A 22,076-nucleotide genomic window follows, 5' to 3' on the forward strand; every position below is an offset into this window, starting at 1 on the left:
ATTAACTGGAGGTCGCTCTAGATATCTACAAATTGATTAAAATGTGAAAACAAATGTTTTGAGATTAGGGTTTAATCTTTTAATTTTATTTTTACACTGTATGAAATACCACTGTCCCCCCCACCAAGTGAAACAAATGTGAACTATTTCTTTAGTTGTCCATCAAGTAAATCCTTAGCTTCATTTATTTTAGCTGCAAGGTATGGTGATCCACCTGCAATACAAAAAAGAAAACTGTCAGCCAGCTTGGCAAGCTCAATGGCTTTAAATAACATTTCAAGTAATTTACTACTTCCTCAAACCTCTATCAGGGTGATTTAGAATCATCAGTTTTCTATGGGCTTCTCTGATCTTGGCTTTGTTAGCTGTGGGACTGGAGACAAAGACATGACTAAGTAAATGCTGGATTTATTGCTCTATCATAAGCACATACAATTGTGTACAGTACCTGACTCCTAGAATGAGCGAAGCCTCTCTCTTGTTCATTTTTGGATCAAATCCACCTCTGTAGTATCCCCCACCAAAAGCCTGCAGTATGACAGTTGTTCAACAGAAAAACATTTTTAGAATAGTCAAAGCCCGTACCTTGGAGAAGACTACGTGTTTATAAAAGCCAATAAAATACCGATTTTGGAAAACTCTTCATAGCCTGCTTCATTTGGGGTTCCATGTGTTTCATGGCTTGCATGGCATAGCGACCTGAAGCAAATTGTACAAACCATAGTGTGAAATCATCCATCAATACTTTTCAAATGTGAAAATGTTGAACTATTATTAGGCATTCTCTATTTTTATAGAGACGAACTGACCTACAAATCCAGCTGCTGCCAAGGTGATCCCCACTGCCACCATGGAGCTAGCCTGTACATAAAATGTAAATAAGGCACATAGGAAGATATCCCAAGACATACCATGTTCAATGAAAGGCTACACAATGTCAAAGTTAGTGATGGGAAGATTGAAACGGGAGCTCAGAGACACTGTTCAGTTTTTAAAGCACTACTGATTCGAACACAATGACATCAAACTTGATCAGGTGCTGTTGCAAAACGTAGTGTTCCAAAGTTCTCCAATGTCAAGATGCTTTCAAACACTGACCTCTACTGGACACCTTTAACAATTTAGGTAAGGTTTTCATCGTGTTACTTCAATGGGGGTGGAGTAATACGTGTGGGGTCTTCAAAATAGTCACAGGTAGTGGAGCAAGGTCACATCCACTTAGAGTTTAGAAGTGTTTTCAGTTGAAACAACATTGTTGTTGTTAATGTTTTATTTACTGTACGTGTACACTATGGCTCTCTTGTCTTTATAATACAAAACATAACATGTATAGTTTTAAAAAGAAAGAGGGATGTGAGATGCAGACACTTCAACATATTCCCATTCTCACTGCACACACAACAACTGCACCATAACATTTTCATTAAAAACACTGATAACTATTTCTGACCAGCAGATGTCACTACTGTGCACTGTGTTTATAAGCTTTTTCTTGACACAAGCCTCAAAGGTTTCAGTAAGCTTTGTTTGCCCATCACTTAAAGGGGAATAACAACGAATATCCAAGATTTGTTTAAGTTCATAAATTAGTTGAAGTAATTGTTGGACTGTCACTCTATACACGCAACTCTATACACGCAACTCTCTCAATCAGAGGGAGCAGGATCTAGCTAGCCCAAAGGCAGCTTCAGAGGCTTACATTGCCTGCCCCCCCCACACAGTCTATAACTGGGCTTGTGCAACAGGTCATGAAACTTAATGGGTTCCATAAGATCAAACAACAATTTCATCTCTGTTAGTAGGTAGCTGATAAATAAAAATACTTCCTAATGACCGGCTCCCACATGATTCCCACCAGGTCATCAGAAAATCCTATCAAGTTGACTGGCTTATCAGAAGGGTTGAAGTTGAAAGTCCCACTCACCTGACTACGTTAAAGTGAAAGATGCCTTGAATGGTGATGTCCATGCTAAAACTGCTTTTTGGCTATGGGGGCCTCTAACCTTCTCTATGGCGAGAGAACGCTGAATTCATTATTTGGACGAGGGGGAACAGGAGACAAGTGCTGCTTAAAACAAGTAGTCATTGGCCGACTCTCAACGGCCCGTTGCTATATTTGCTAGTTAATCCCGGAACATTGCTGTTTGTAATAATTATGCTTACTGTTTGAACTGTGGCAATGTATACAAGCTTTTTTACTGGAACTATGTCCATCAGCTTATCTAGAAGCCAACTACCCACATTGTTAACTGCTTGCTCACTCACTTTTACTAGCTGTAGTAGTAGCTAGATGGATGTTTTGGTATTTTAACGGACATTCCAAATCGACGTAAAATTAGTGCGTTTATCCAAAATAGCTCGAGACCTTGTATCACAAACGTATACAGCACATATTTTCAGATAAAAGTTCATAAGCAAAGGCAATGTTTATTCGGGTACTAACTAAGAAAGTAGTCAGCTATACCCGCTTGGCTAGCCAACTTGGCTAAAACGAAAATGCCCATATTTCACTTCGTCTGAGTCTCAGCTACAAACCATTAAATACATTAAGCCATCCTTTGAAGGTGCCCTGCATATAACAATGTTAACTTACCATGACTTATATGTGAAGATCAACCTCTTTCCAAGACATGAAACATAACTTTTTGTATACACTCTGTGTACGAGGAACAGTCACAGATGACCCCTCATGCTCATGTTTTGATTCATGGAAGTAAAGACATGTCGTAAAAACTAACACCAATCCCTCAGAACTGTCGTAAAAAATGTAAGAATGCCCTATTCAATTGATGTCTGACCATGGACATGCTCATTCGTTAAGAGAATTAACCAAATAGTGTTTTTACATACAGTACATTCTTTTCAAGTAATCGAATATATGGCATACACCACACAGTTAAGAGTTTAGAAAATCATTTTCAGTTATGTCACAGAAGTAAGTACAGAAAGACCTGAAAAGTGTATGGACTTTGGCAGTTTTTTGGACATTCACTCTTTTCTAGCATTTTAGATTTTAAATTACACTGACTGCTGGTTTGAAGTGCTTTATTTTAGGGTATTTTCATTCCCTATTTTATTACAGTGCCACCTGCATGCACAATTGTGCTCATGCGTTTGCATACCCTGGCAGAAATTGTGAAATTCTGGCATTGATTTCTGAAAATATTTTCTTGAAGGATAGTGATCATATGAAGCCATTCATTATCACATAGTTGTCTGGCTCCTTTTTAAATCATAATGATGACAGAAATCACCCAAATGGCCCTGATCAAAAGTTTACATACCCTTGAATGTTTGCACAAGGTGACACACACAGGTGAAAATGGCAATTAAAGGTTAATTTCCCACACCTGGCTTTTTGAATTGCAATTAGTGTCTGTGTATAAATAGTCAATGAGTTTGTTAGCTCTTATGTGGATGCACTGAGCAGACTAGATACTGAGCCATGGGGAGCAGAAAAGAACTGTCAAAAGACCTGTGTAACAAGGTAATGGAACTTTATAAAGATATAAAAAGATATCCAAAGCCTTGCAAATGTCAGTCAGTACTGTTTAATCACTTATAAAGAATTGGACATTTTCAGGGAACTCTTGATACCAAGCCAAGGTCAGGTAGACCATGAAAGATTTCAGCCAAAACTGCCAGAAGAATTGTTTGGGATAAAAAGGAAAACCCACAAGTAACCTCAGGGCAAATACAGGCTGCTCTGGAAAAAGATGGGTGTGGTTGTTTCAGGGAGCACAATACTACGATACTTGAACAAAAATGAGCTGCATGGTCAAGTTACCAAAAAGAAGCCTTTACTGTGCCAATGCCACAAAAAAGCCCAGTTACAATATGCCCAACAACACCTTGACACGCCTCACAGCTTCTGGCTCACTGTAATCTGGAGTGGTGAGACCAAAATAGAGCTTTGTAGTCACAACCATAAGCGCTATATTTGGAGAGGGGTCAACAACAAATATAGTGAACAGAATACCATCCCCACTGTGAAGCATGATGGTGGCTCACTGATTTTTTTTTTGGGGGGGGTTCATGCAAAACGACCAAAGACCACCTGCAACAATTCAGGGCCTCATAGACACCTATTACAAAAGACTGCACGCTGTCATTGATGCTAAAGGGGGCAATACACAGTATTAAGAACTAAGGGTATGCAGGCTTTTGAACAGGTGTCAGTTTTTTCTTTGTTGCCATATTTTGTTTTATAATTGTGCCATTCTGTTATGACCTACAGTTGAATGTGAATCCTATAAGAAATAAAAGATATGTTTTGCCTGCTCACTGTTTTCTTTACAAATGCTAAATATATTACCAATTCTCCAAGGGTATGCAACCTTTTGAGCACAACTGTATTCAGATGTACATTTTGTTGTGGTATGGACTTAATTTATAAGTGATTGTTAGTTTTCCCCATCAAATCTACACACAATACTCAATACTTAATGTCAAAGCAAAATCTTTAAAATAAATATATTTGCCAATTAATATTTAAGTATTAAGTATCCAAACCCTTTATTCAGGATGCTGTAAGAAGTGTCTTTGGCAGCAATCACAGCTTTGAGTCTTCTTGGGTTTGCCTCTACCAGTTTTGCACACCTAGATTTGGGCAGTTTCTCATATTCCTCCATGTAAATCCTCTTTTAAAGTTCTGTCAGATTGGATGGGGAGCATTGCAGTCCAGTCTTCAGGTCTGTCCACAGATGTTCAATGAGGTTCAAGTCCAGGATTTGACCACACAAGGACATTCATAGACCTGTCCCAAAGCCACTACAGCATTGCCTTGGCTGAGTGCTTCAGGTCATTGTAATTCTAAAAGGAAAATGTTTGCCCTATCTGAGGTCCTGTGTGCTCTGGATCAGGTTTTCTTCATGGACTTCTGTATTTACCTCCATTCATCCTTTCCTCAAACCTGATTAATCTGCCAGTCCCTGCCTGAGAAGCATCACTATAGCCATGATTCTCCCATCTCCCATGCTACAACATAGGGATGGTATTAACCAGGTGATTATTACCCAATAACACTGTTAATTTCGTTGTCAAGGCACCTGTCAGTGGGTGGGATATATTAGGGAGCAAGTTAACATTCTCTCCTCAAAGTTCATATGTTCGAAGCAGGAAAAATGGGCAAGCGTAGGGATCTGAGTGACTTTGACAAGGCCCAAATTGTGATGGCTAAACGACTGGGTCAGAGCATCTCCAAAACTGCAGCCCTTGTGGGGTGTTCCCAGTCTGCAGTGGTCAGTACCTATCAAAATTTGTCCAAGGAAAAGCGGTGAAACGGCGACAGGGTCATGGGCAGCCAAGGCTCATTGATGCACGTGGGGACTGAAGGCTTGCCCGTGTGGTCTGATCCAACAGATGATCTACTGTAGCTCAAATTGCTGGAAATGTTAATGCTGGTACTGATAGAAAGGTGTCAGAACACACAGTGCATCGCAGTTTGTGCGTAGCCACAGACCAGTCAGGGTGCCCATGCTGACCCCTGTCCACTGCTGAAATCTCCAACAATGGGCTACGTGAGCATCAGAACTGGATCACAGAGCAGTGGAAGAAGGTGGCCTGGTCTGATGAATAACATTTCCTTTTACATCATGTGGATGGTTGGGTGCATGTGCATCGCTTACCTGGAGAACACATGCACTATAGGAAGGAGGCAAGCCGGCGGAGGCAGTGAGATGTTTTGGTTAATGTTCTGCTGGGAAACCTAAGGTCCTGCCATTCATGTGGATGTTACTTTGACACATACCTGCTACCAAAGCATTGTTGAAGACCATGTGCACCCTTTCATGGCAATGGTATTCCCTGATGGCATTGGGCTCTTTCAGCAGGATAATGTGCCCTACCACAAAGCATTTGGTTCAGGAATGGTTTGAGGAACACAACAACGAGTTCAAGGTGTTGACTTGGCCTCCAAATTCACCAGATCAAGCAAATTCTCCAATCGAGCATCTGTGTTATGTGCTGGGCAAACAAGTTCGATCCATGGAGGCCCCACATCGCAACTTACCGGACTTAAAGGATCTGCAGCTAATGTTTTGGTGCCAGATACCACAGCACACCTTCAGAGGTCTAGGGGAGTCTTTGCCTCGACGGGTCAGGGCTGTTTTTGGCTGCAAAGGTGGGACCTACACAATATTAGGCAGGTGGTCATAATGTTATGGCTGATTGTGTATGTTTGTCATGTCTTGCTAGAGCCTTAGCAGAAAATCCAATCATGTGACTTGGGTCTGACTCACTCGGGTTTGATTCTGCTTGGAAGACCTGACGTCACGTCCTCATCTAATTTCAATACATCCAATGTTGTGTTTTTCATATTTTCACTCCTGGCCTTATTTGAACGTGATCAGTCCATTACCTTTCATTCCAAGTTTCAGCAAGAAACTGATCAGATAGTGGGCACAGTTATGCAAACTAAGTCTACCATTTTTTAGCACATTTTGCAGACGAGTGCTCTCAGAACATAACATGTTTTGTTTATCGATTATAACTATACTAAGTAGCCTTATTTGCACTATCTATGAACTGTTCAAAATAGAAACTTTGTTTCACATGGTTTGGCTATCCCACTGTCAAATTATGAGAGAAAAAAATCTACAGTTATTATATTAATGTAATTGTCATAACTGTCAATTAAACGTAATACAATATATTTTAAACAAATCAAGTTAGAGGGACCAAATGATCATTGTTTGTCATGGTATATACTATATGGTATCTCATTTCAAAGTTTAACTTTTTTAACTTTTTTAATGTAAACAAGCTGGCATGCAAGCCAAATTTACTTTTGATAATGTTTTTTTTCAAGTTGTAAATATCATTAATCTGTCCAAATAGTTTCTGGAACCTAAAATGGGGGAACTATCATTCATTACTGGTTCATTCAATATGGATAAAGAATGTCCTCCAATTTAAGCAGTCTACACTTAAATCCTATAGTAATTGCATAATTTGTCATGCAAAGGGACACAAAGTCCCAAATAAGTATCATTGTATCACAGTATCACATGTTTGACCAAATATTCAATTAGAACTCTTTTGCTTGGAAGGGCAATCCATTCTTACATACTTTTTTTTCATTGAGACTATTTAGAGAAGATTGTCTTCTCTGCAGTTATTTAAATAACTTAACTAAGCTATACACCAACCTCAATATCAACTTATTTTTCTCAGTGGCCAGCATATGGAACATGACCAATGTGTACATGTCAAGTGCAAACACATGATATTGCACAGAATTGGAAATGTAATGTGAAATAGTCAGACTTACGGCACATTTTTTATTTAATAAAAGTGAGCCCTTATTCATAATAGAAAGAACACAATGGATCTTACCTGACATGGTCAGTCTCCACATAATATTTTAATACAAGATTGAACAGAACTTTAGCTGAACATCTGCTGTGTGCAATTTAAAAAAAGAATAGAACATGGTTCTTTCTCTCCCATTGGAATGGAGCACACTGGAGCAACACAATGAGATGTTGAAGGTCCTAATTATTGCCCCTGTCATTTGCATAATTACAATGTTTTCCAAAGCCAAGGGCAGTATAGAAATTGTAAATTGTAGTGGACCTGCAGCAGTCTGTGAAAGTCAGGTTTAATGATGAATCTGTCCTCCACCAGGCAGGCACTGGCTGGAGTTTCAATAGGATTTAAAAAGCCAACTGTGTGAAGAAATTAGAGTTTTGCCCCAAAATCATATGGAATTACAGTGCTGGGTGCATGTGGTGAGCCTACACACAAAAAGCCCAGAGGAAGCAGCTATTTCTGTTGGTTTTATTAAACCAACCAAGCAATTTAATTCTTTTGTTCAGGGGAGTTCTACTTCATTGATTAACAAAAGCAGGGATATAATTTTTTCAGCCTTTTTGAAAAGACTGAAATGTCAAGCCTTTTAAAGCAGATTATTCTGCCTGTGTGCGGTGAATGCAGCCAGAGTAACCTTTTGTCTACAATTAAATATTCCAGCATAAATATAAAAGAAAATCAGAGATGGGGAAGATTGACTCACGAGAGATTGGAGAGGTAGATCCTCACACTGATAGTGCAAACAGCTTGCTTCTAATTAAATATGCCAGAGTCTCAAAGCATTTGCTTTCAGCCGCTGAGAGAGGAAGCTGCCTAAGAATGAGGGGAAAAATATATCACATCATCTGTCTGTCCACAGCCATCCTCTGGGCATCTAAAAGGTATTTCATTTTTTTGTTTTTGTAATTATTTGTTTCCTTTTTTGTGGGAAGTATCTAAAGGCAATGCCTTCAGGGATGTGCGTAAATAGAGAGACACAATAAAAGTTCTGAGGTTGTTTGGGATTCAGATTGGTTCAGATGATTAAGCATGTCAATGTGGCACTTCAGGGACATAGGGCTTTTATTTTATATTTAAGGAATTCGCTCTGGGTCTTAAATGCAGGGAGGGGGCATCTTCAATGGTATTATACTGTGTAATGTTGAATTTAATGTATTAGGTTTAAGTTGTAGACTTTATACAGTGGCTAGTTTAGTTGATGTGTGATTATGGTTGATCTTAAGGGGAAAAAAAGTCATCTTTATAGAACGATAGAGGATGTGGTATAACGTATAACAAGTAAATGCATATACACAATAGCATTACATTCTTAATCTTTAACAGCCGGGATACTACAGTTGTTGGTGCAATGATGTTTATTGGTTTGGTTGCTGTCATGTTGACATAGGTATGACCTAACAGACCTGTGACATGGATTTTCATGCATTTGTCAGTTAGGCTACAACTAAGAATTTGAAGAAAACATTGATACTGTAACTTTGGTAGAACTGAATTCTGCTTTACTTTTTAAAAAGCATCTCTGAAATAGTGAGACATTTTGAGCAGAATGCAGATATTTTGCACTGTTTAGATACAAATATTTTGTGAATCTATTACATTTGAAGTGGATCCTATCAATTGTGTGAAGTGTTTTTGAAGTGGCACATTCTCAGGCCTAGACAAAAATAACTATGTTGAAACAGAAGGTCAACGTTTTAAAATAAGCTTTTTTCTTGATGAGCAGAGCAACAATGTTTTGAATAGTTGGTAATGGCTTTTTGTTAAAAGTTTGTCTTTGGAATAGTCTGACAAATTGTTGGCCTTGACATTTTGTCTCGTTCACTACAACACAGATTTATAACAGTTATCATCAGCAGTATTTAAATTATTTTATTTAGTCATTGATGCACATCTTTATTTAGGACGTCTTTCATTTTCTAAAATCACTGTCCCTGAAAGATTGAAAAATAAATATACTTTAACTATTAAAAAATATGTGTTATCTGACATCCTACATCAGGATATATTGTATTTGTGAAATGTTTTGTCAAAAAAGTAATAGTTGTCTTAAAATGGACTAGGTCAACATTATTGACACCCTGGAGAAGATAGCAACACTGAGCGTAAATTTTTTGGGGGGAATTGGAGACATTCCTCCACACGCCATCCTTGATGTCCTCCATCTGTGCTTATGAATTGCCCTTTTTAATTCCAGACACATGTTTGTCAAATCTGGAGACTGAATTGGCTATAGGAGGATTCTTTATTGACATAAAAATGGGTTTGGATTTTGATTTTGATTTGTGCTCGGTGTTACGGTCTTGACGGAAGACCCACTTGTGGCCACATTTCAACCTTCTAGCACAGGCAGCTAAGCCACTAAAACATCCTCACTCTGGGTAAGTCCATGACGCCGTTGATTATAACAAGGGCCCCAGGACAAGAGGAAGCAATACAGCCCTATAACATTAACGATCCACCACCATATTTTACAGCAGGTAAGGGGATCTATCCTTCTTCTGCATTCTCATTTGGACACTAAAACCTTCACTCACTGGCCGAAGAGCTTTTTTTTATGTCATCTGACCAAAGTACATACTCTAATCCAAGAGGCAATGTTCGCTTCATTTTGTGTATGGCATAAAAATATGATGTCACCTCCGAAATGATTGGCAACCTTGATAAAGTTCAGCAAAAAAGGCTGTATGTAATAAACATAACAGGTAATGAGCTATATGGTAAATGTCCAACATGGAAATATTGGGCTTTATTAACGATTGTAGGAATCAACCCAATTCACGGTTCTTTTATGGGATTGGAAAACATTTTTGAAAGGATATTTGTACTGACTCTTTTCGGATTCTTGAGATCCTTCGTTCTGTGCTCATGGACTGCCCACAGATTTTTATGGGATTTAAGTCTGGGGACTGATATTGCCATTCAAATATTTTAAATAATCCTAGATATGTGATTGGGGTGATTGTCTCAGAAGATCTACTTCTGAACATGTTTCAGCCTCCTGACAGAGGCAACCAGGCTTTTGGCTATAATGTTCTGGTACTTGGTAGAGTTAAAGGTCGCTGACTAAAATGTCTGCCTACTTTGACATTCCGGACAATGTTACGGGTGTGCGCTCAATCCTCATTAATATGAATAACACTTGTCAACGTCAATAATAAACAATTGCACGTGGCAACTGTCAAAATATAGCAACAGCCATGAATCCATGTGCAGTGCAAAACATGGGATAATGTTAAGTAGCCTTTTCCCCTGATCAGAGCTGTACTGGGGAACACTGCACGTGACTAGTTATTCCGCTATGCATAAAAAGTCTAACTAACTGAACAATGAAATATAGACCTTGCTTTTTAAGATTACATGTACAATAAGGCTCTGCTGGCTAGTGGATCTTGTTGCCGAGGTAGAGAGCTACAAAACCTACACCAACACCTACACCTACAGCACTAACAACAAGGATCAATCTGGCTAATAGCTCAACCATATGGAAATTTGTAAAAATGTTAGTACATAAATGATTGCTGCACACCAGACTGTAACTTATAACTAAATACATTTTTTCTACAAACGTTATCAATTTCTGCCTGACTCCTAAGCATTTTGGAAAACTGAATAAAGATACATTACTAAAAGTTCAATGCCATATGTGACTATGCTGGTGTCTGTAAAATAGTTTGCCAACAGAATTTGGGTATAATGCACAAGATCACTTTCAATTACTGAAATATTTTTTATTGGTGAGCAACACCGTGTACAGGTATATGTTTTAATCCAAACCTAGAAAAAACCCAAAGATGATTCCCTGTGCTAGTAAGCAGAAAGTTTACCAGAACTTCAATGCTTTTGACCGTAACATGCAAAACTTCCCAGACAAAACCAAAAATCCAGGATAGGCGTCCTTCTTTCAACATAATTTTTGTCTGACCCCAGAATCAGATATTTACACAACTTAGTTCTGTAAATCTCCAACTATGGCCCCTTGGATTCGTCTTTGACCCTTGAACTTTATCCCTCACTGTGCGTGTTGGCATGAAGCACAACAGGCAGGCTTACCACTATTTCACAGGTTTTGAACTTAGTTATTGCCATAATAGGGGTTTGTGGTAAATATAGGTTTGTAGAAATACTTTTGTAGGTTTGTAGAAGCACCCAATTTATGAATTTTTGCGTGATTATCATCAAGCCTTTGTCTCTATTTATTTATCAGTTCTTTGCCTTTCCCCATGGTAATGGATGAAAAATGGATGATACATGTGTTGAACCTCATTTGTATAGTCCAGTTAAGTGGAATGTTTATGCAGATTTCATGTTGTTTGATTTTAATTTTAAGAATCCTTAGAGGTGCCAAACATATATTGACACTTTTTTAACAATTTGTTTGATAAAAATATTGAGACTTTTTTGTTAAAAATGTACATTTTAGCTGAGCAATTGTATAAGAATTAAATCCTATATTTTACCTATTTGTTTTAAATAATTTTGGACCTCAGAAAAATAAGCATTCCATAGCTTTTTCTAAGGATGTATAATTTAGCTTGTATTATTTGTGATTGTCAAAAACAGTCCAGTACTTATTTCAATTACATAGTTAACAACTACAGTATATAATAAGATAACTACTGTAGGTAACTATAATTCGAGGTAGAGTGTGTGTGTTGAGCCTTTACCTAACTTCCTGAAAAGACGTTGAAATTAAGAATGGACACATATTGGGCCAGATGTATAACAACAAGACTGAAACTGATATTGTACAGTTTGACTGGTTATTATGTGGGCCCTCCTATTTCCTTAAGCAGCATGGCCATTTGTATTTGCCATTGTCCCAGCCACCGTCAGTCTGTTCACCTGGGAAATGTAAACCAGCAAACTCTTGGTAACTAGCGCAACTCTAAAAGCCAGCCAACTCCCCAGTTCCCCCCATTAATGGGCAATGTGAGCAGAGAACACATGTAGTAAGAGGAACTGAAGTCTGACCTGACATCCTGATCCCTCTCACATGGTATAGATTAGAACAATAAGCAGTACAGACATTATTATGTAAACTAAGCCCACATAACGTATACAGACAGGTTGGTGGTTAGGCTACCTGGGCTGGGCATTATTGCCTGTTGCACCTCCAATGGTGCCTGTAGACCAGCTAAGGGATGTTCATACGTTTGTGGCCTGGTACATATAACTCCTGGTGGTGTACATAAAAAACTGTAAATTAATCAGTTTACAAGCAATTGGCTAAACAGGAATCATGGCAAATAAGTCACCTTTGGCTATATCATCTGAAGCTACTACGATATGGACTGAATTTAATAAAGAAATACTTTCTTTATTGGTAGCTACCATTGCACATGTTTAGTTTAATTAGCTAGGAAAATACATGCTACTGGTAGCATTTCTTATTACAAACAGATAGGTATGAGGCTACAGTATTGTTATTTAGGAAAGTAACTCACCACACAAGTAGCTACAGTACTGTAGCTAGTTATCTTTGACATCACTAATAACTACAGTCTCATCATGTTAATTTGGTTTACCTTCAACCAACTTATAGATAGGTAATATACATATAAACATGACAGTAACAATGTTCACCTTACAAAGCAACATTACATAAGGCTCTTACCTTAATCTAGTCGATGGTGCCAGCAATACGTCCTGCACGGTGGCTGCGTGGAATTTTCACAAGTATAGCTATGTCAGAGTCGGGGAACAAATACAGCATGCTAGCTATATTCAGGAGGAAACCCTTTCTTTGAACCCCCATCAGAAAAGAACGCAATCTCTAGTGAAAGGAGTTATATCTGTGGGTCCTGAGTTGTATGGGGTTCTTGTATGGGGGGATTTGTCTGCTCAAATAAGGAAGTGTATGTGTAATTGTTGAGTTGTGTATGTGTATATATTTTCTGAACTCTTTAACTCAAATTAACGCAAATTGTTAATTCTTGCAATTGTTTCATCACGTCTTCACAGACCATAAAAAACATCTACAAAATGCAAAACTGTCTTGTGGATAAAAAAAACTGTCTTGTGCAAATTACTTTATTTACCTACAAGACATTTGGTGTTAATTTGTACCCATAGACTGAGCACATCCTGTGTACTAACGGATTTGTAATAATGTGCTGTTACTCAGGATTGGAACTGCATGAACATGATTAACAACATGAATGAAAACTCCCCATAGCTATACTGAAACAAGAAATGAAACCAGGCAACCCTAGCACGGCCGGCCCGTGATTAGAAGGGATGAATGTTGTGGCCTTGCTGGATTCGAAGTGGGGGTTTCCATGTGACATGCAGTGTCTTTAAGTACGGCACTAAGTTATACATGTGCCAAATGTCGTTATAGCGTCTCGACATTAGGAATTTTGTCACGCATTAGCATCACGCCAAGTTTGAATATTTCGCTAGACACCATTAAGCATTGTGTTAAACTAACGTTTCTTATTAAGTTTAATTCCTCCACAAATGGCATCTATGAACTGTATAGCTTTTGCCACTGGCTGTTTTAACCGCTCATTAGCCAGTAACAGGCTTACTGTTAGTATCTATTAACCTACTACTTGGATTAGTCATAAGAATTGAGCAATTGTTAGCGCGGCTGAAGATGAACTTTACACTGCCAAAGCTATTTCATTTCATGGCACAACAACATTCGTTTTTCTTTCATTTGTGAATGACACTGATACAATAACTATCAATATAGGTGACGATAACTGACTTTTCCGTCAAGTGAAAAGATGAGATTATTGTGGAAACCCCTCCTATTTTACTGCCCATGGGGTTGTGATCTATAGTACCACAAAAAGCTGTATATCTAGATAGCTAAGCGGGCTGTCAAAGTTAACGCATGCAATTCATTTTCAATCTTTTTGTCTACATTAACTAGCCTTTTTTTCATTGTGTAACCTCTGAACCTTCCACAGTCAGCGCCTTTCCCAAGAGGCTGTGTGCAGGATCATTGAGGCCACTGAGGTCATGTCCTCAGTATTTTTTAAATGTTTTTTTTACATGATGAAAAAAAAGTGAAATGATGAAAAATAAATTCATTACAAAGTCATTGACTTTGTAGAATTCATGATCATCACCTGCTTGCATGATCACCATCATGATGACTCTATGTGAAGTGAAGACAGGCAGACGGGCAGTAATCATGTTTTCATAGAAACTTTCCTTTAGGAAAGACGTCCGCCCACAGGTCCTTGGCCAGTGTTTCTATGGGTCACACAGAGTCATAGCTGCAGTGCGGGAGATGTTCTGTAAATAATCATAGATTGCCGATAAAGAAAACATGCATGATAGGTAGTTAAAGAAACTAACATTTTAGTAATTTGACAATAGCGGCTGTGCAACCAGCTAAATGCCATTAATCTCTAGGTCTTTTTTTGTTGTCTAAGCTAGCTGGCTTGGCTGGCTGGTTAGATGGTGTATTGCACTATACCTTATGTAATGCTTTGAACGTAATTGGATTCAGTGGAAACCCTTTAGCTAAACTGTCATGTTCAACATTTCTTAATAAGCCTTGGCTAATATCTAAGGTGCACAAACATAGCTAGATTTGACAGTGGAGCTAATGAACTAGCTACATTTTTATGTAAATATGCATGTATTTACAATGAGGTTCAAATGAAGTATTGACTGTTGAATTTATGTAGATTGAATGAGTGAGTTTGATATTTTTGCATTTAATGGGGAGGGTCCCCCTGCTCCTATGCCCTTGCCTGTATGCCTGTAAATTACAAGGGTAGAATGACACTGTATGAAAGACCTTCCTTTATATCAATATAGGGATTGTCCCTGAATTTTCTTTCTTGACTGACATAGAAAGAAAATGGAAAAACACACCCAAACTTTCGGAAGGCAAGAGCATAGGAGAGACACTGAATAATTAACAGAAAGGTGAGAGAGAAATAGCAAATATTATCAAGGAAGATTAGTTAAAAACTGAAGGGACCACTAGGTTTAGCCAATACAACTGCTTTTATACACTGCACATAATCATCACCAAGTCAATTAAATTTCAGGGATATCAATCTGGCCAATTAGGAAGCATAAGTGATTGTGAAACAGTGTCGCCTGATTTAGTGCAAAAAAGTGACAACAGGTGCACTGGAGAGGCAACAGCAAGACAACCCCCAAAAAGAGAATGGTTTTGCAGGTAGTGGCCACAGACAATTGCTCTCTCCGTATCCTTCCTGACTGATTCTTCTCTAGTTTTGCGTTTTGCTAGTGTTCTTATCACTATTGGTAGCATGAGGCAATACCTGAAGCCCATTCAGGTTGCACAGGTAGTCCAGCTCCTCCAGGATGGCATATCTATGTCTATATGTGCTGTCGCAAGAAGGTTTGCTGTGTCTCTCAGTACAGTCCCAAGAGCATAGAGGAGAGACCAGGAGATGGGCTGTTACACGAGAAGAGCTGGACAGGGCTGTAGAAGGGCATCAACCCAGCAGCAGGACAGTTATCTGCTCCTTTGTGCGAGGAGGCGCAGGAGGGGCACTGCCAGAGCCCTACAAAACAACCTCCAGCAGGCTACTGGTGTGAATGTTTCTGACCAAACTGTCAGAAACAGACTCCATGAGGGTGGCATGCGGTCTCGACGTCTAGTGGGACTTGCACTCACAGCCCAGCACCTTGCAGCTCGATTGGCAGAGAACACCAGAATTGCCAGGTCCGCCATTGGTGCCCTGTTTTCTTTACAGATGAGAGCGGGTTCACACTGAGCACATGTGACAGACATGAAAAAGTATGAAGACACTGTGGTAAACTTTATGCTGCCTGCAACATCATCCAGCATGACCGGTTTGGGGGTGAGTCAGTGATGGTCTGGTGAGGCATATCATAGGAGGGTCGCACAGACTTCCACGTGCTAGCCAATTTTACTCTGACTGCTGTTAGGTACTGGGATGAAATCCTCAGACCCGTCGTCAGACCTTACGTTGGTGCTGTGGGCCCTGGGTTCCTCCTGGTCCAGGACAATGCCCAGCCTCATGTGGCCAGAGTGTGTAGGCAGTTACTGGATGACGAAGGCATTGATGACATTGACAGGCCCTCATGTTCCCCAGACCTGAATCCAACTGAGAACCTCTGGGACGTAATGTATCAGTGCATCCAATGCCGCCAAGTAGCACCACAGACTGTCCAGGAGCTCCCTGATGCCCTGATCCAGGTCTGAGATCCCCCAGGACACCATATGCCGTCTCATCAGTAGCATGCCCAGTTAGACTCAAAGTTAGCTCTGCTGCAGAGAAGTTTATTAGAGTTATCAGCTTAAAAAATGTACTGCACGTTAGATTCCAGCCCAAATAAATGCTTCACAGAGTTCAAGTAACATACATCTCAACATCATCTGTTAACTGAAACCACTACTGAAGAACACCAACATGAAGATACTTGCTTGCCCCAAGAAACATGAAAAATTGACATTAGACCAGTGGAAATCTGTCCTTCGGTCTGATGAGTCCAAATTTCTGCTTCCAACTGCTTTGTCTTTGTGAGCCGCAGAGTGTGTAAATGAGTGATCTCTGCATGTGCGGTTCCCACTGTAAAGCATGGAGCAGGAGGTGAGATGGTATGCGGGTGCTTTGCTGATGACACTGTCTGTGATTTATTTAGAATTATAGGCACATTCAACCAACATGGCTACCACAGTATTCTGCAGCAATTTGCTATCCCATTTGGTTTGAGCCTTGTGGAACTATCATTTGGTTTTCAACAGGACAATGACCCAAAACCCATCTCCATGCTGTGTAAGGGCTATTTGACCAAGAAGCAGAGTGCATGGAGTGCTGTGTCAGGTGACCTGGCCTCCACAATCCCCATACATCAACCCAATTGAGATGGTATGGGATGAGTTAGACCGTAGAGTGAAGGAAAAGCATCCAAAAAGTGCTCAGCATATGTGGGAACTCCTTCAACACAGTTGGAAAAGCATTCCAGGTGACTAACTTATGAAGCTGTTTGAGAGAATGTCAATAGTATGCAAAGCTGCCATTGTGGCAAAGGGTGGCTACTTTGAAGAATCTAAAATGTAAATGTATTTTCATATGTTTAACAGTTTTAAGATTAATACATGTTTCTTTGTATGTTATTTCATAGATATTATGTCTTCACTATTATTCTACAGTGTGGTAATTAGTAAAAATAGAGAAATACCCTTGAAGGAATAGGTTTGTCCAAACTTTTGACTGGTACTGAATATACATACTATAATGCATACACTACATACTATACATATACTATACTATACTACATACACTACATACTATACATATACTGTATATATTTTATTTACTATGTTTGGTATATACAGTACATCTATAGTATAGGTATGTATGGTATATGAATGTGTCCAATTATTATTAGTTCTCTATCATAAGGAGACAATTTAGTAAAATGGTGTACACAGTTTGAAAGTTTTTCTTTTTACAAATTAAAATGTCCTCAAATATGTATACCTGTAATATGTCTACACATTTATCTCATTGTCATTGCATAATTTAAAATGAAACAGATGCCACTGTCCCAATACTTTTAAACCTCACTTTAATGCATGCACGTATAGGGAATTAGTGCTCTGTCATTTGCGTGTGATAGCAAATAGTTTCTGAACTGACCTGATAGGTATGGCTGGTAATGGCGTTGGCTGAAGATTTTTACCAGGTCTGCAATAGATGGATATGGCACTGGGGACGAACCTCACCACACATAAATCTTGCATTATGCTGAATTTTAGTTCTCAAACAGGACTGCAAGGTTGGCAAAAAGGAAACGAATTATTAAATCAAATTGGCACCTCCACATCCAGATTCCAACTAGTGCTGCATAATGCAATCCAGTAATCCCTTTATCAAATGCTCAGATGAAATGGTCGTATTAGAAACGTAGAGAAATATTTAAGGTCATTCTATCTGTAGTTTATTTTTTTAAATTGCCTACTCTCTTTTTTTTTTTTTATCTTCAGAGACATTAATTACTTAACACAGACTTATAGCTGATGAATGTTCAGAGGATCCACCGGAAAGAATCTTTTAAATAATAAGCAGATTTTTTTCCCCTTTTAACATTTCTTTATATTTGAACATATATGGCCGTCTGAGACTGTACAACAAGGGGTGTTTATGACAATGGTCACGTTTGAGTAGATCAATTTGAACGAACATTGATTGTTGGCTTTCAGAGTAGCTTGCATTATGGATAAAACATATATTGTGATTACATCTCAATGGCATGAAATGTACAACAACCATGTGATCAAAGGTTGTAAATGTTCGACTGCAGTCAGCTGGACATTTCTGCAGTTGCTCCTCACCAACGGTAACTAGTAGTTGGAGCCAAAGCATTGTGAGGTAAACCATATTAATTTTGGGGGGGAAAATACACTATGATCTAAAAATAATTAAATAAACAATTATTGGTTCTTGTTAAAGCATGTTTACTATATCTGGTGGATGACTATTTAGACTTTAAATGCATCTTTACTTCTGTGACATGTAATTTTCTAGCATAAATTAACATAATTTCCTATTTACCACAATACATGTATGTGAACTACTGTTCAAAAGTTTGGGGTCATTCAGAAATGTCCTTGTTTTCCATAAAAACATACACAAAATGAGTTTTGAATAGGACATATAGCTAAATGAAAAATAAATATATTCACTGATAAGGTTTGAAATAATGTTTTTTTATTTAAATAATGTAAAACGAAGTAGATCTATTTGAACATTGACAAAGCATTGACGTGGCATGGTGCTGATAGGTCATAGGTCACACAAATAATAAATACTTTAATAATACATAATTTATATTTACGGAGACTGATATTTCCCCTATAATTTCAGGTATTGGAAACTATAACCATGAACAGTACATCCCACCCCCATTCACCACATCCACCCCCTCCATCAGCTAAGCGACAGCTTGACAGAGTCTGGGTGTGTGAACTGATACTATACGTACAGGTGCTGGTCATATAATTAGAATATCATCAAAAAGTTGATTTATTTCAGTAATTCCATTCAAAAAGTTAAACTTGTATAATGTATACATTCATTCCACACATACTGATATATTTCAATTGTTTATTTCTTTTAATTTTGATGATTATAACTGACAACTAATGAAATTCAGTATCTCAGAAAATTGGAATATTGTGAAAAGGTTCAATATTGAAGACACCTGGTGCAACACTCTAATCAGATAATTAACCCAAAACACCTGCAAAGGCCTTAAATGTTCTCTCAGTCTAGTTCTGTAGGCTACACAATCATGGGGAAGAATGCTGACTTGACAGCGGTCCAAAAGACGACCATTGACACCTTGCACAAGGAGGGCAAGACACAAAAGGTCATTGCTAAAGAGGCTGGCTGTTCACAGAGCTCTGTGTCCAAGCACATTAATAGAGAGGTGATGGGAAGGAAAAGATGTGGTAGAAAAAAGTATACAAGCAATAGAGAAAACCGCACCCTAGAGAGGATTGTGAAACAAAACCCATTCAAAAATGTGGGGGAGATTCACAAAGAGGGGACTGCAGCTGGAGTCAGTGCTTCAAGAACCACCAGGCACAGACATATGCAAGACATGGGTTTCAGCTGTCGCATTCCTTGTGTCAAGCCACTCTTGAACAAGACACAGCGTCAGAAGCGTCTCGCCTGGGCTGAAAGACAAAAAGGACTGGACTACTGCTGAGTGGTCCAAAGTTATGTTCTCTGATGAAAGTACATTTTGCATTTCCTTTGGAAATCCTTTTGGAAGTCCAGTGTAAAGTTTCCACAGTCAGTGATGGTTTGCTCATAACACCTGAGCAGTGCCACAGACTGATCGACTCCATGCCACGCCGCATTGCTGCAGTAATTCAGGCAAAAGAAGCCCCCACTAAGTATTGAGTGCTGTACATGCTCATACTTTTCATGTTCATACTTTTCGGTCTTAAATAATATTCTATTTAGAATTGTAATAACCTCCAAGCTTTTAATTTTAGAGGGAGATGGTATTATAGGCTGTCAAACGTGATAGGCTTGCACAATACATTAATTATCAAAAAATAATATAGGTTAAACATTTTTATTAGAAAAAGTGCAAAAGAACATTCACCGGTCGCTACTTATTCCACCCTGCATTCACACTTTAAAGCATACATTGAAAAGAAATCCAACACATTCACAGGACCAAACGTCCTGCAACTGCTCATTGTTGCAAGCCAATCGCAGAGGTCCATTTGTAATTAATGGACTTCCGGTGTATCACAGCGCTTTGACACTGTAGGTCTGATCGCGGTACATTGACCATAGATAATAGAATAGTAGATGGGCTGATGTTATAGAGCCCCTATAAATAAGAATGGAGCAATTTGACAGCCGTCTTACCTGGGACCTATTCTAAACAATCTACAATGCAAACACATGGTAGAAGTGGCATTTCAGTTCTTATAATAGTTTTTAAAAAAATTATAATGTATATTTAGCCACTATCATGCATAGCATAATGCATAAAATGACTGTACTTTTAAGAATATTAATAAACAAATCCATTTGAAATAGTTTTCAGTAATTTATTAAACAGTACAAAATGGCTATGGTCTAATCTGGGAAGACACAGGATAGTACTTTAAATACAGTGCAATTTTTTGTATTTATTTCTTTACGCTAACAATTAACTGTGATTTAAAATTATAATACATGTATGTATTGTATATACATATAAATATTATAATTTAATTTAATTGTAGAAATCTTTATTTTATTAACATTACGCTAAACCGGGCAAGATAGCTCACTGAATTTGCTAACAGTAGCATAGTAATCAGAGGACAGAAGTTGGAGTAACAAGGCTACTTTTTTGTGGTCAAAGGCTACCCAACATCGCCGTCTGCAAAAACGCGTTATTTCACATATGTTGTGTGCAACACTATAGCAAGCTACCTGAGACTGTTAATTTAAAAAACAAATAGAATTCGGATACTGTAAAGTTGCGTAGCTCAACAGCCATGGTTAGGCTGGATTAGCATTCTTGTTCATTGTTTAACGATCCTACCGATCCAGAACCTATCACTCCCAACCACATACTAACCATGAAATCATCAATCATTCTGCCCCCGCCTGGACAGTTCTGCAAAGAAGACTTATATCTATGTAAAAGGTGGAAAAGAGTGCAGTTCCTAGCCAATGAATTCTGGCAAAGATGGAAACAGGAATACCTGCTAAACCTACGCCAGAAATGGCAAAGAACATCACGAAACTCACAAGTAGATGACATTGTGATTCTACAAGATGACAGCTCACCAAGAAACGAGTGGAAGCTTACCAGGGTTGTAGAGGCTCATCCTAGTGCAGACGGCATGGTGCGAAAGCTGAAGCTACTAATCAGTGACATTACACTTGATAAGGGAAAACCACACACTAGATCAGTTTACCTTGAAAGGCCTATCCACTAGGTAGTTACCTTACTAGAGGCTAACTAAAATCACACACATAAGGTCACATCTATTCAGACTAAAACATATGATTGATTCTTTTCATAATTCTTGGTTAAAAAAATCCCACTTTTTAAGTTAATGAGTGATTTGGTGGGAGTGTAAGTGCTGTTAAATATGTGCTGTTTATGATGCATCATTAATGCAAAATTCATAGTAAATGTATACCTCATATTCATAGTCTCATACAGTAAATACATAGGAAATGTTTTTTAATGTAAAGGTTCAAATGAATGTAATGTAATGGTTAAAGATGTTAGTCCATTGTGTTTTTGTTTCTCTCTGAACTAAAGTGCTCTGT

The 22,076-nt window shown here is 38.5% G+C and overlaps 1 protein-coding gene across 2 annotated transcripts; it reads right to left on the minus strand.

Moving 5' to 3' along the window:
- Positions 1-56: 56 nt before the first annotated feature.
- dnajc19 (DnaJ (Hsp40) homolog, subfamily C, member 19) lies at positions 57-2,713 on the minus strand. Of its 2 annotated transcripts, XM_020049229.2 has the most exons (7): positions 2,594-2,713; positions 1,925-2,008; positions 810-861; positions 626-699; positions 449-528; positions 303-373; positions 57-214 (listed from the first exon to the last, which is right to left on the minus strand). In XM_020049229.2, the coding sequence occupies exons 3-7, from the start codon at positions 850-852 to the stop codon at positions 144-146; spliced, it is 339 nt and encodes a 112-aa protein (XP_019904788.1). In that variant the 5' UTR covers positions 853-861; positions 1,925-2,008; positions 2,594-2,713; the 3' UTR covers positions 57-143. The 2 variants fall into 2 exon arrangements, with proteins under 2 accessions (XP_019904788.1, XP_010870219.1); XM_010871917.3 differs by lacking the exon at positions 1,925-2,008.
- Positions 2,714-22,076: the final 19,363 nt, after the last annotated feature.

Source organism: Esox lucius, chromosome 8, assembly GCF_011004845.1.
Source record: "Esox lucius isolate fEsoLuc1 chromosome 8, fEsoLuc1.pri, whole genome shotgun sequence".
Classification (NCBI taxonomy): domain Eukaryota; kingdom Metazoa; phylum Chordata; class Actinopteri; order Esociformes; family Esocidae; genus Esox; species Esox lucius.

Coding starts and splice junctions, on each gene's coding strand:
- dnajc19 (XM_010871917.3), bottom strand. Junction 529..625: donor TGAAGAGTTTTCCAAAATCG/GTATTTTATTGG, acceptor GTCATACTGCAG/GCTTTTGGTGGGGGATACTA. Junction 374..448: donor TCGCTCATTCTAGGAGTCAG/GTACTGTACACA, acceptor CTTTGTCTCCAG/TCCCACAGCTAACAAAGCCA.